At 53.4% G+C, this 14,322-nt stretch overlaps 1 protein-coding gene across 4 annotated transcripts; it reads right to left on the bottom strand.

Annotated features, from left to right (window-relative positions):
* Positions 1–461: 461 nt before the first annotated feature.
* On the bottom strand, positions 462–10,495 carry CAPNS1 (calpain small subunit 1). 4 transcript variants are annotated; one of them, XM_057300538.2, is made up of 11 exons: positions 10,283–10,472; positions 9,235–9,440; positions 8,116–8,149; positions 7,708–7,797; positions 7,483–7,540; positions 7,321–7,385; positions 4,934–5,002; positions 4,754–4,832; positions 4,496–4,612; positions 1,179–1,237; positions 462–1,002 (listed from the first exon to the last, which is right to left on the bottom strand). In XM_057300538.2, exons 2-11 carry the CDS (start codon positions 9,426–9,428, stop codon positions 976–978), a joined length of 792 nt encoding a protein of 263 aa, XP_057156521.1. In that variant the 5' UTR covers positions 9,429–9,440; positions 10,283–10,472; the 3' UTR covers positions 462–975. The 4 variants fall into 4 exon arrangements, with proteins under 4 accessions (XP_057156521.1, XP_003816161.1, XP_008967370.1 ...); XM_003816113.5 differs by having other exon boundaries at positions 9,235–9,443; positions 10,283–10,471; XM_008969122.4 differs by having other exon boundaries at positions 462–1,237; positions 10,283–10,495.
* Positions 10,496–14,322: the final 3,827 nt, after the last annotated feature.

Below are 14,322 nucleotides of genomic sequence, written 5' to 3'. Positions count from 1 at the left end.
GCTGGACCAGGGCTACTCCTAGGATGTTGCTACCTCTCAGCCCTCTGCTGAGTACCCCAAACAGCACCCATAGGCTCCCCCTCGGGACCCAGGGATGTGGGGTGGTGTCCTCAAGTGGGAAGGAAGACACTGAGCATGGTCCATGACACAACAGAGGCAGAGGCCAAGTGTGCATGGAGCAGCTGCAAGAGGGGCAAACATGGCCTTGGGGGACAGGGCCAGGAGTGGCACTGAGACCTCCCTCCAGCCCAGACTCTGGAAGCAGAAGCAGAGATCACTGGGGCTTCTGGGTCCTGTCTCAGCCTCCATAGCTCAGGATGAGACAAAAAATGCAGACGAGAAAAAGACGAGGAAATCCACGGATCCAGCCCTGGGGACGAATCTACTACCTCCCCTGCTCCCCAGGACCCAGAGCCCGAGCCACCCCTCCTCTCTCAGGTCAGATCAGGAGGCAGATCCCATAGAGATCAGCAACTGGGGCATGTTTATTTCCTCCTGGGCCTGGCAGGCTGGGAGCAGAATATAGACAAAGGCACTGGGGCACCTGGGTCTGGCACGGTCTGGAGCTTGGCCGCCTGGGTGGCAACCGTGAAGGGTGTGCCAGGGCGTGCAGGGACTGGAGTCATCCTCCCAGAACTGAGAGAGGGCCCTCGGGGCATGGAAGCATCACAAGTGCTAGGCTTGGCACAGGTACAGGGGAGAGGTTACAGAGTGGGTGTGTGCAGGGCCTGGTGGGAATGGGGAGACCCTTGGACAGAGCTTGTTAGAGTGTCCTAGAGCCAGGGGGAACTCCAGGCAGGGCATATTGGGCCCTGGATGTTGAGAAGCTGGGTAACAAGTACTGAGAGAACAAAAGCTTGTGGGTCAGCAGGCCCCACAAAGATGTGACTGCAGACAGGATCGGCCCTGGGAGAGACCGAGGCTCCAGGTGACTCCTATAGCAAGGCGGTGAGGGGGCGGGTCTGGGGCTCCAGTTCAGGAATACATAGTCAGCTGCAGCCACTGGGGAGAGGAGGGTGGAGAGTGAGGACAGGGAACCCCAAGAGCACCAGCCCCTTTGCCCTCACCCAGGGACTGCTGGCAAAATAGGAGGGAGGGGACTGCAGCTCAGAGCTGGTATGAAGGGCTGAGGGGTGGGGTCCTCCCAGGCACCCATACCCCAATATGGGGGTTCTTACCTCCTGGATGTTCACCTGGATTTGTCCAGTGCCATCTCTGTCAAGAGATTTGAAGGCACCTGGAGGAGGAGATGCGGAGGTTTGGCGGCAGGGAAGGAAGGAGACTGGTTTTTGGCATAATAACAGTACACAAATACATGGGTGACAATCATAGCAGCTGGCACTTCACTGAGTATTTACTGTGTGCCAAGCACGGGGTAAAGTGCTTTCCAGGTATTAGCTGATTTAATCCAACTCTGTGAGATAAGTGTCATTTTAAAATGAGGCACAGGCTGGGCGTGGTGGCTCACACCTATAATCCCAACACTTTGGAAGGCCAAGATGGGAGGATCACTTGAGCCCAGGAGTTCGAGACCAACCTGGGCAACAGAGACCTCATCTCTGTTTTTTAAAAAAACTAAAAATTAAAAACGGGAAAAAAAGAAATGAGGCGGAGAAGGGAGGGGCCATGCCCCAGGTCACATAGCAACAAAGTGAAGAAATCAGGATTGGAATCCAAGCTGTTACCCTCCTCAATAATGGCCTCTGTGTACTGATATCACCTCTGCCCAGCCCCAGCCTCCTACTGACATCTATGCTCCATCCTCTCCAGTTCTAAGCCTAACAGGCTACTAGAGGGAGGCTCTGCACACTCTACTTCCTGCCCCTAGAGTCTTACAGGTAGGTCCCCACGCCTGCCCTGAAACTTGACTCCATGTTCCCCACCCACAGGGAATCTAGACATGATGACTACACTATCTCCGCTCAGTTACCACCACCCTCAGGTGTCCATACCCACAGCGTCCTGCACACCCTGGCTGCCTTTCTTTTTCTTTTCTTTTTTTTTTTTTTTGAGACAGAGTCCCAGGCTGGAGTGCAGTGGCACGATCTTGGCTCACTGCAACCTTTGCCTCCCAGGTTCAAGTGATTCTCCTGCCTCAGCCTCCTGAGTAGCTGGGACTACAGGCATGCACCACCACGCCTGGCTAATTTTTTTGTATTTTTAGTAGAGACGGGGTTTCACTATGTTGGCCAGGCTGGTCTCAAACTCCTGACATCAGGTGATCCGCCCACCTCGGCCTCTCAAAGTGCTGGGATTACAGGAGTGAGCCACCGTGCCCAGCCCTTTTTTTTTTTTTTTTTAGACAGTGTCTCTGTGGCCCAGGCTGGAGTCCAGTGGCAAGATCATAGCTCACTGCAGCCTCACCCTCCCGGGCTCAAGTGATCCTCCTACCTCAGCCTCCCGAGCAACTGAGACCACAGGCATGTGCCACCATGCCCGGCTATGTCTATATACATATATATTTTTTTTGTAGAGATGGAGTCCTACTACATTGCCCAGGCTGGTCTCAAACTCCTGGACTCAAATGATCCTCCCGACTATCAGCCTTCTTGCTGGTAGATCCAGTGGCTATTTCCTGGCCCCTCTTATGTGACTTGTGGCATCAACCTTGTCTGTCCACTCCCTTCACCTCCCTGCTATCTCACATACCTGCTTCTTTTCCTCTGTTACTTTTCATGCATTGTGGGCTCTCTGGAGGCCAAGGGATCTTTTTTTCTTTTTTTTTTTTTTGAGATGGAATCTCGCTTTTGTCACCCAGGTTGGAGGCTGGAGTGCAATGGCATGACCTCTGCTCACTGCAACCTCCGCTTCCTGGGTTCAAGCAATTCTCCCTCCCTAAACCTCCTGAGTAGCTGGGACTACAGACACGCCCCCACGCCTGGCTAATTTTTGTATCGTTAGTAGATGCGGGGTTTCGCCATGTTGGCCAGGCTGGTCTTGAACTCCTGACCTCAGGTGATACGCCCACCTCAGCCTCCCAGAGGGCTGGGATTACAGGCATAAGCCACTGCACCCGGCGTGAAGGCCAAGGGATTTTTTTTTTTTGAGACGGAGTCTCCATCTGTCGCCCAGGCTGGAGTGCAGTGGCAGATCTCAGCTCACTGCAAGCTCCGCCTCCTGGGTTCATGCCATTCTCCTGCCTCAGCCTCCCAAGTAGCTGGGACTACAGGCGCCCGCCACCACACCTGGCTAATTTTTTGTATTTTTAGTAGAGATGGGGTTTCACTGTGTTAGCCAGGATGGTCTCGAACTCCTGACCTCGTGATCCGCCCTCCTCGGCCTCCCAAAGTGCTGGGATTACAGGTGTGAGCCACCGTGCCCGGCCGAGGCCAAGGGATCTTTCTAAAGCCAAACCTGACCCTGTCCTCCCTCTGCCTAGAACCTGCCATGGCTCCCCAATGTCTCTGGTAGAGTTTGAGCACCCCCAAACTTGGCACCCACAATCCTGCATGACCTAATCATGCTCACTGCTCCTACCTTCTCTTACTTAGCTCAGATCTCAGATAGATCCAAGTTCAAATTCTGGCTTTACAACTTCCTAGCTGGGTGACTATGAGCATGAAAATTTGCCTCCTTGAACCCTAAGTTCCTCCTTCACAAAATAAGGACAGTAATCCCCACTTCCCAGCCATGTCTTCAGCATTCAGTACACTAACACTCAGAAGGCCACATGCAATGGCTCATGCCTGTAACACCAAAGCTTTGGGAGGCTGAGGTAGGAGGATTGCTGGAGCCCAGGAGTTCAAGACCAGCCTGGGCAACATAGCAAGACCCTGTCTCTACAAAAAATTTTAAAAATTAGCCAGGCCTGGCGGTGTGTGCTTGTACTCCCAGGTATTCGGTAAGCTGAGGCAGGAGGACTGCTGGAGCCTAGGAGTTGAGGCTGCAGTCAGCCATGATCATGCCACTGCACTCCAGCCTGGGCAACAAGAGCAGCAGACTCTGTCTCAAAAAAATAGAAGAAAGAAATCTAACAAAAAGCATCAGAAGCCCCATCTTCTTTCCCTTCTAGGCCTTTGCACAGGCTGTTCCCTCAGCCTGCAACAGTATTCCCTACCTTCTCACTAAGTTCTCTCCTCATCCCTCAGGTCTCAATGTTCCCTCTCCAGTGAGCCCTCCCTGACCCCTTGGGCTGCATCAGGTTCCTCCTGGATTGGATTTGCCCTCTAGGCTTCCCCAAGCACAATCTGAGCACGCTCTGCTCACTCTTCCCCTCACCAGAGCCTTAGACCCTCGGCCTGTGCTGCCCCCATCACAACCCATCACTCTGCCCTGAGCTTCCCCTCTCCCAGCCATCACCAGTCTGAACTGTCACTGTCTGGGGACTTGTGTCTCCTCCACCAGACTGTGAGCTCCATGAGGGCAGAAACTGGAACTGATTCAGTCACCACTGTGCCCCTAGCATCGCCCATCTCAAAGTCAGGCTTAGAGGAGACCTTGGCCCATAGAGGTGGTAGGAATCCCCACCCAGGAAGACAGCTGGGTTGTCACTCACGGAACATGGCGTCCAGCCTGACCAAGCAGCTGATGAAGTTGTCAAAATCCATGTTCCCACTTTCATCTGAGTAGCGTCGGATGATCATGTTATAGAGATGCTCATTCAGGTGGAACCCTAAGATGGATTTAGTCCTTCAGGTGTGGGGGCCACATGGCCCAACCCACTCCCATGCCCAGGAGTCAGGCCCAGACCAGCTGAGTAGAGGTTTTCTCACCCATCCCACTCCTAGCCCCAGCATGTCCCTGCCAGCCATACCTGCCGCCTGAAAGGCCCCTGGGAGTTCACTACTACAAATGGTCCCTGATCGGTCAGTGTCGAACTGTTTGTATATGGCCTGTGAGGACAGAGAGATTGGGTCCAAGTGAGCATTGTGGGGCATAGTGTCTCCATGGCTTGGGGGTCTGGGTGCCAGGGATTTCAGAGGTTGCTACACACCTGCCACCTTTTGATGTTGTTCCACAAGTACTTGAATTCCTCAAAGCCCAGCTTGCCTGTGGTGTCGCTCTGGTGGGAGGGTGTTAAGAAGAGTGACAGCTACACCCAGATGCATGCATCACATGCACTGTGAACACGATGGTGATACAGCAAGCAGGGCAGCCAGGGCTGAAACTCCAGCTCCTGCTTGGTCCTAGTCATATCACCTGGTGTGCGGTTTTATTTTTCATTTTATCCATACATATTGTCACTTACATTTCTAAATAGGGATTCTCTTTAAACATAACCATGAGGAATTATATTCAACTACTCTAAAGTACAAATTCCTTGCCTGAAGAGTTGTTAATTGCTCATTCAGAAAATTCTTAATAGGCCACGCACGGTGGCTCCCGCCTGCAATCCAGCACTTTGGGAGGCCGAAGCAGGCGGTTCACTTGAGGTCAGGAGTTCGAGACCAGCCTGGCCAACATGATGAAATCCCGTCTCTACTAAAAATACAAAAATTGGCCAGCTGTAGTAGCGCACACCTGTAATCCCAGCTATTCAGGAGGCTGAGGGAGGAGAATTGCTTGAACCTAGGAGGCGGAGTTAGCAGTGAGCCAAGATGGCACCACCGCACTTCAGCCTGGGAAACAGAGTGAGACTCTGTCTCAAAAAAAAAAAAAAAAGAGAAAGAAAAGAAAATTCTTGACAGTAACTCAATTTCATAAAAATGTTAGGACATGTGAAAAACAAGTGTGTGACCAGGCATGGTGGTTCATGCCTGTAATCCCAGCACTTTGGGAAGCCAAGGCAGGTGGATCGCTTGAACTCAGGAACATCACTTTCTCACTAAATCCTTGGGACACCAGTTCTACCAGGACTATTTCCAGAGAAGAAAACATTCAAAGCTGAAAACTCTACCCAAGATCATAGTTAAGAGCTAATGTGTACAGACCACACACTATGCGCTATACACTGTGCTAAACCTTTTGGATGTAGTTCCAATTCAGTATCACCATTATCACTCACCCATTTTACAGATAGAGAAACTGAGGCACAGAGCGGTTCAATAACCTGGTTAAGAGGTAGAGTTGGGATTGCTTTGCTCTATGCAATATGTCTGTGATTACATGACATGTATATTATGTATGTGTCTGTTTGCACTATGTGTTAAATGTGCATGAGGCCAGGCACAGTGTCTCAAGCTTGTAATCCCAACACTTTGGGAGGCCAAGGCGGAAGGATTGCTTAAGGTCTGGAGTTTGAGACTTGCCAGGTCAATATAGTGAAAGCTTTTCTCTATAAAATATTTTTTAAAACAAAAATAAATAAAAACATGCATGTATCCAAGATCAGCTAATGGCTGGCCCATGTACAGATAACACGTGTGTCCCTGTGCACACTGCCTCATACACCTTCACGTATGTGGGTGTGCTCTTAGGTGTGTGTGTGTGTATATGCGCATGTGGCTGTTATAAACGTGGGTTCTCAAGCCCAAAAGACCTGAGTCCACAGGCTGGAGTGCAGTGACGAAATCTCTGCTCACTGCAACCTCCGCCTCCCGGGTTCAAGCAATTCTCCTGCTTGAGTAGCTGGGACTCCCGAGTAGCTGGGACTACAGGCGTGCACCACCACGCCCAACTAATTTTTGTTATTTTTATTTTATTTTTTGAGACAGAGTCTGGCTCTGTCGCCCAGGCTGGAGTGCAGTGGCGCGATCTCGGCTCACTGCAAGCTCCGCCTCCCGGGTTCACGCCATTCTCCTGCTTCAGCCTCCCGAATAGCTGGGACTACAGGCGCCTGCCACCGCGCCCAGCTAATTTTTTTTTTTTTTAGTAGAGACAGGGAGGGTTTCACTGTGTTAGCCAGGATGGTCTCAATCTCCTGACCTCGTGATCCGCCCGCCTTGGCCTCCCAAAGTGCTGGGATTACAGGTGTGAGCCACTGTGCCTGGCCAATTTTTGTATTTTTAATAGAGATGGGGTTTCACCATGTTGGCCAGGCTGGTCTCAAACTCCTGACCTCAGGTGATCTGCCCACCTTAGCCTCCCAAAGTGTTGGGATTACAGGCATGAGCCACCACGCCTGACCTTTATCTATAACTTGAGACAAATGACTGCTTCTTTCAGGAAACTGAGCCTCAGTTTCCTCTTCTGTAAAATGGAATATAATAATTGTGCCTGTCCAACAGGGTGGTTATGACGGTTCGGTCACTTTATATAATTAAAGTGCTAGCTGTGACAGCTGGCATTGTTATGATTTACCGCCACATGTCTGTAGGTGAGTGTGTTCTGATGAATGCATTTCCACATCTGTGGATATGAAAGCTACATGTTGGCTTCCCAAACATACTCTCAAAAAACTCTGTGCACCCAGGGCCTCTCCCACACTGCCCCCAAGGATACATCCATCACGGCCACCATGCTGCGACACGTGTCAATGCCAAAACCATCAGTCTTCAGATCAGGGTCTGTGGGTAACAGGTTGAAAGTCAGAGGCCAGAGGTCAAATCCTCTCTGGCCCCTCTGCCTCTGAACCTACCCTATTCCTTGACCCCGGTCACTTACGTCGTGTCACAACCTTATTGAGAATGTTCATGAGTTCTGTGGCGCTGACCTCCATGTCCTGCGGGAGGAAGTTAGGGGCAGGTCAGGGGTGACTGAAAGGGGTCTGAGAATGTCATGGAGAATGGGAACACTGGGATTGTCATGGTCAAGGGTGTGTGTGCAAGGGCAGCCACAAGGGAAGGGATGGAAGGGTTAGGACAGGGCCAGGGACCCCAGGTTACTTACATCTCCAGCCAGCTGGGCAAAGAGTCTCCGGAACTGCCGGACCTCCTCACTCTCGTTGGCCTCAATGTTGGAGTAATGTGTGCGTGGGGGCTGCAAAGGGAGGAGAGTTCAGAGCAGGGGGAGGGGAACCCGGCCAGGACGGCTCCCCAAACCCAGGCACCCTGGGTGGGGAAGTCAGAGTGGGCTGGGCAGCTTGATGAGGAAAAGAATGAGGGGTGGTAGTGAATGGGGTGCACGTATGTGGGGCATGGCTAAGACCCATGGCGAAGCTGCGGACACAGCATGGGAGGAACTGGCAGAGGAATTTCACAAGAAGGGGAGGAAGGTGGGGCTTCTCTACAGGAACAGGGATGGGACCTCGAAGAGGCCTTGGCAGGAGAAGGGGGTCTGGTTGCAGAGGGGGCTTACCGGGGGCTCCGGGTTGTACTGCGCAGCCGCCTCGCTGCGAAGAGATAAGGGGGAGGGGCTAGTGCCAGGGGCGGGGCCTCCAACGGGCAGCACTACAGAACCAGCAGCCCCAACGCTCCAGACCCCAGCCGTTATCTTCCTTACTTGGTTGCTGTGCCTTTCATTTGTTCTTGTCCTCATCTGTCCCAATCCACACTGCCCTGGTCGTGCCCCTCTTCTCCCTTCCTCAGGCCAACCCCACCCTCGATGAAACCCAGAGACTGGTCCCCTGGGAGGCTCCCCTCCTGCCAGGCACACCTACCCAGTGGCAGATTTCAGTCATCTTGGCCACCCTAAACCTAAAAAATCCCAAGTAGAATCAAAAGACCCCGCCCCTTGGAGGGCTCACTTCATAGAGGCTCTGCCCCAGCTTCCCCAGGCCTTATCCTCCTCAGGTGCCATCTGCCCAAGACCCTACTCCATGGCCCGCTTCCTAAATGCCCGTCTTCCCAACATCCTACCCCAGCCATTGGTCCCCGTCCCTTCAAGGGATCACTGCTAAGTGGCCGTGGCTAATTAAGCCAACCTGCCCTATCCCTATCAGGGCATTTTTCTCCATTAATCCAGCCAGTTCCCAGCAAGCCCAGCCCATTCTGGGCCATTTACCCTACCCCATTAGGTCTTGCTTCCTCCTGGGCTCACCTCCTCATTAACCCACCTAAAACCTCTGACCACACTCATAAGTCAAGCCCCGTCCGTAAAATGTTACTCAGACGCATTGGCTCCGCACCTTTAACGTTCATCTCCAGGTTAGCCAATGCAGGCTGAGCCCAGACCCATAAGCCCCACCCCCCAAAACTCCACATCAGTCCCCTCGGGACCACATTGTCCTGGTCCCACACAATCAGACTACTCCCATATCAAGCCCCGCCCCCGCCCCCAAGGACTGATATCCGCCTCACTGGGGTCCACCCCCTTACAGCAGGACTCTCAAACCAGGCCTCCCCGGCCTAATTCAGGTACCCAGGTTAGCCTCCAGGTTAATCCTATTCTATTGTTAGACCACGCCCCTCCCAGACCACGCCTCACTGAGGCTCCTCCCATTCCCAGGCCCCGCCCCTCTGATAGTCTCCGCCTTACCTGATGGCGCTGATGACTCCGCCTAGGATGCGCATGGCCGTTCCACCGCCACCGCCGCCTCCACCACCACCGCCGCCGCCGCCCCCGGCCCCGCTGATCAGGCCTCCAAGCACATTTCCCAGGCCCCCACCCAGGCCCCCGCCTCCCCCGCCGCCGCCGCCGCCGCCCTTCAAGAACGAGTTAACCAGGAACATGGCTGCGACTCACTGCTGGGGGGAAAAAAGGGGACCAGTGGGTGCTTCGCCCCTGAGCCCACACCCTCCCTTCAAACACGCATTTCCGGCAGCTGGACGTGGGAGGAATCTGAGGCCTCCGGGTGGGGGTCTGAGTTTGCGAGGGCGGGTTGTCCTCGGATGGGTGGGGCAGGTATGGGGGATCAGGTTTGCAACCTCCTCGGGTCTAAAAGGCACCCGTGGGGCTTGAGGGAGCCTGGACTGGGTGCACGCGTTAAGGGGAGGGTGCAGATCTGGTGGGGGTTCTCTTGGTGTGGACCCCAAGTTGGCGTAAGGCGTTCCCGACATGTCTGGGCGCTAGAATGTGAGATCCAGAGCCCAGCCTGAATGTAGAGGTCCTTGGCAGGTCATGGGCGCGGAGCAAACATCCACGGCCTAAAGGGCCCCAGGGCGGGGTTTAGGAAATCCCAAATGTGGGCTTGAGAATTTAGGTATTCCCAGCGGCAGGATTCCAGTGTCACCTCTGGCTCTGTGGGCTCGGGTCTAAGATCGTGGCTGTGAGCTCTGGGTTCCCGGACAATGGGGTTCCCCGCTGGAACTGGGGGCACAGATCTACGATCGCGGTTCAGGACACCCCAAGGAAGAATTCACAGGGTATCTCTGAAACCTATGGGCCTGTATTTTGGATCGTGAGACAGAGGGTGGAGAAGGGTCCCCGGGACGGCATAAAAGGAGATCGAACAGGTCTGAGGGTTCGAATCTGAGACCATGGATCTGGGGGGCTCCTGAGGCCGAGACTTCACGGTTTCGCCGGGTCTGGGGGCTGCCAAAGTCTGAGTTGCGGGGTGCGGAGGGGGTACGGGCCGGGCGCTTACCGCCGCACACGTCCGGAGTTCTGGGAGTCCGTTCCACTGCCGCTCCCGGGCCTCCCGCAGCGTCCGGCTCCGGAGGGCGGGGCCGGTGACTCAGGCCGCAACTCTCGGGTCGGACACTGCACCGCGGCCCTGCTGTCGCCCGCGCGGTCCTAGAGCCGAAGCGGACATTGCGCATGCGCACCCCACACCGCCCCGCTAGCTGGATCCAGGTCTGGGCCCCGCCCTACGCGTTTCCAGCGCCGGAGGTCTTAACCCCGCCCTGACTCGGTAGGCGGGGGTCTTCTCGACACCCCTCAGGTCTGGGTGGAGGCACCTGCGGACGAGAACTCGGAGGGGACCCACCCCCCGAGTGTCGTAGTGTGAATTTTCACCCTAGGGCATGCCAATATCCTTCCAGGGTGGCGATTTTCGGTCCGCTCACTAAGGGACTCCGCACGGGCCCTCTCCAGGTGTTGTCGCGACAAACACCTCCTCCTGGAGGCCTGGAGTATGGTTTGACTCACAAGCTGGGGGACAATCGCCCGTGTCTGTGGTGAGGATTGAGGCTGGACTGCCTTTCCCAGTGCCTGCAGCAGCCCGGATAGCAGTCAAACCGCAGGCAGCGCCTGCGCCGCCTCCCAGGCGAACCTTACCACGCCCCCGCCCCAGTCAGGGGCCACCAGAATCATTCCTTCCTGGACTGGCCCAAAGGGTGTCCTCAGTATGCTAGCCTCTAAAGAAGGCCCCAGACACAGGAAGATTCCTTTGGCCACGGCCTGGTTTCTTTATTTACTTAAAAAATATTATTGTTTTTACATAATAGAGACGGAGGTCTCGCTATGTTGCCCAGGCTGCTCTTGAACTCCGGGCCTCAAGCTGTCCTCCTGCCTCAGCCTCCCAAAGTACTGTGAGGTACTGGGATTACAGGTATGGGCTACCGGCCTTTTTTTGATTTAATTTAATTTTTTACAATAATATTTTTACATAGCCTGGTTTCTTTTCTTTTTTTTTTCTGTTTTGAGACAGCATCTTGCTCTGTTGCCCAGGCTGGAGTGCAGTGGCGCCATCTCAGCTCACTGCAGTCTCTGCCTCCCAGGTTCAAGCGATTCTCCTGCCTCAGCCTCCCGAGTAGCTGGGATTACAGGCATGCACCACCACGCCCAGCTAATTTTTGTATTTTTAGTAGAGACAGGGTTTCACCATGTTGGCCAGGCTGGTCTCAAACTCCTGATCTTAGGTGATCCACCAGCCTCGGCCTGCCAAAGTGCTAGGATTACAGGCATGAGCCACGGGTGTCCAGTACTTTTTCAGGACTCATTGGGGGAGCTAAATCTGGCTCCCAGGCAGGCTGGCTGGCTCTTATCCCCTACCCTGCAGGCTGGCTAGGCTTGAGTTGAATCCTGGCTGTGCCCTGTAATAACTGCACAACCCCAAAAGAGTGGCTTGATATTCCTGAGCAGCGATTTTCTCATCTGTAAAATGGGAACATGGGTTGCTCCATACCACTAGGCCCCCTATCAAAATTAAATGATATCTGCAGCAATACTGATTATTTAAAAAAAACTTAAGTGGTGGCTGGGTGCAGTGGTTCATGCCTGTATTCCCTGCATTTTGGGAGGCTGAGGCAGGAGGATCTCTTGAGCCCAGGAGTTTGACTCCAGCCTGGGCAATATAGTGAGACCTTGTCTCTACAAATAATACAGAAATTAGCTGAATGTGGTGGCATGCGCCTAGTCCCAGCTACTCTAGAGACTGAGGTGGGGGCATCACCAGAGCCCAGGAGGCGGAGGTTGCAGTGAGCCAAGATCATGCCACTGCACTACAATCTGGGTGACAGAGCAAGACTCTGTCTCAAATAAATACCGGGCACAGTGGCTCACGCCTATAACCCTAGGACTTTGGGATGCTGAGGCGGGCAGATCACCTGAGGTCGGGAGTTCGAGACCAGTCTGACTAACATGGAGAAACCCTGTCTCTACTAAAAAATACAAAATTAGCCGGGTGTGGTGGTGCATACCTGTAATCCCAGCTACTCGGGAGGCTGAGACAGGAGAATCGCTTGAATCCACGAGGCAGAGGTTTCAGTGAGCCAAGATTGTGCCATTGCACTCCAGCCTGGGCAGCAAGAGTGAAACTCCATCTCCAATAAATAAATAAATAAATAGGTGATAAATGCTTTGTAAATGCCCCCATTAGCTCTGTGTCTGTGCCCATGCTGTTCCCTCAGCCTGGAGGCCACCTGTATTCCTCAGCTGGTAGACTCTTAGTCTTCCTTAAATAGTACAAAAACAGGCCAGGTGTGGTGGCTCACGCCTGTAGTCCCAGCACTTTGGGAGGCCGAGGCGGGCAGATCACTGAGGTCAGGAGTTTGGGACCACCCTGACTAACATGGTGAAATCCTGTTTCTACTAAAAATACAAAAAATTAGCCAGGCGTGGTGGCGTGTGCCTGTAATCCCAGCTACTCGGGAGGCTGAGGCAGGAGAATCGCTTGAACCCGGGAGGCAGAGGTTGCAGTGACTCGAGATCGTGCCATTGCACTCTAGCTTGGGCAACAAGAGCGAAACTGTCTCAAAAAAAAAAAAAAGATACAAAAACAAGTAACCGTCAACCACTCCTCCAAGTGCTTGACGTCCATCAGTTCCCTTGTTCTCCTAACAGCCCTGTGACATAGATGCTATTTATTATCCCCATTTTACAGATAAGTAAACCGACTCCGAGGTTAAACCCAAGCAGTCACTCTCCCTAGCCTGTATCCTTAACCACTACCCTTATGCGTTAATAATATAATTAATATAATAGCTCAAATAACAAGATCACAACAGACAAAACTAGTTGCAGCTGATGTTTCCTGAGGCCTTGCTGGGGCCAGGCCAAGGTAACTGCTACACAAGCCTTGTCTGCAGGGCAGGAGAGAGAATGGAGATTCTGAAAGGCAGGGTCACGGAGGGTGGCAGAACCAGATCTGAACCCGGGCTTGGCACAGATCTTTTGGTGATGACTAATCCAGATTCCCTTCTCACCACACCCCTCCCTGCCAGACTGACTGCTCCAGCTCTCTGCCCTCTCCTGAGGCTCACTTGCTGCCAGCCCTCATGCCCTCGGCCAGGGACTCCCCTGCCGCCTTTTTTTTTCTGGCCTGATTGTGTAGCTACTCAGGCTGCAGGTGTCACCTCAGGAGTCATCTCTTCCAGAAAGCCCTCCCTGTCTCCACCCAACCTGAGACTAGGTGAGGCTTCCAGTTATATGCTTTCAAAATGACTTGTACTTTCTCATGGCACTCACTGCCAATCGTAACCATATTGTCATCTAGTTCTGGCCCCCAACCCCTTATTCCCAGCCAGCCCCAGGTGTTAGGTCTCCATCCTCCTCTCTGTACCACTCATGCCATGGGGTGCCTCCCCTACATGCACAGCTTAAATCCTGTCTCTAGGCTATCAACGCCCAGTTTTTTGTTTTGTTTTGCTTTCGAGACGGAGTCTCACTCTGTCGCCCAGGCTGGAGTGCAGTGGCGCGATCTCTGCTCGCTGCAAGCTCCACCTCCCGGGTTCACGCCATTATCCTGCCTCAGCCTCCAGAGTAGCTGGGACTACAGGCACCTGCCACCACGCTGGCTAATTTTTTGTATTTTTAGTAGAGACGGGGTTTCACCGTGTTAACCAGGATGTTCTCGATCTCCTGACCTTGTGATCCGCCCGCCTTGGCCTCCCAAAGTGCTGGGATTACAGGCATGAGCCACAGCGCCCGGCTAACGCCCAGTTTTTTGTGTTGTTCTTAGAGACAGGGGTTCTGTCACCCAGACTGGAATGCAGTGATGTGATGTAGCTCACTGCAGCCTGTAACTCCTGGCCTCAAGGAATCCTCCTCCTGCCTCAACCTCCTGAATAGCTACTGCTACAGGCACAAGCTACCACGCCCGGCAAACATCCAAATTTCCTTTATCTTTTTTCTTTTTTAATTATTTGTAGAGATGAGGTCTTACTGTGTTGCCCAGGCTGGTCTTGAACTCTGAGCTCAAGTGATCCTCCCACCTCAGCCTCCCAAAGTGCTAGGATTACAGGC

This window comes from Pan paniscus, chromosome 20, assembly GCF_029289425.2.
Source record: "Pan paniscus chromosome 20, NHGRI_mPanPan1-v2.0_pri, whole genome shotgun sequence".
In the NCBI taxonomy this organism is placed as follows: domain Eukaryota; kingdom Metazoa; phylum Chordata; class Mammalia; order Primates; family Hominidae; genus Pan; species Pan paniscus.
The sequence above is the reverse complement of the archived record's forward strand: the minus strand, read 5'-3'. Positions and strand labels throughout refer to the sequence as shown.

Excerpts from the sequence above, each read along its gene's own strand:
- CAPNS1 (XM_008969122.4), bottom strand. The coding sequence starts at position 9,428 with ATGTTCCTGGTTAACTCGTTCTTGAAGGGCGGCGGCGGCGGCGGCGGG. Across the intron at positions 7,798-8,115 it reads AGTACAACCCGGAGCCCCCG|CCCCCACGCACACATTACTC; the intron begins GTAAGCCCCCTC and ends CTCCCTTTGCAG. Across the intron at positions 1,238-4,495 it reads CAGGCTGGACGCCATGTTCC|GTGCCTTCAAATCTCTTGAC; the intron begins GTGAGTGACAAC and ends CTCCTCCTCCAG.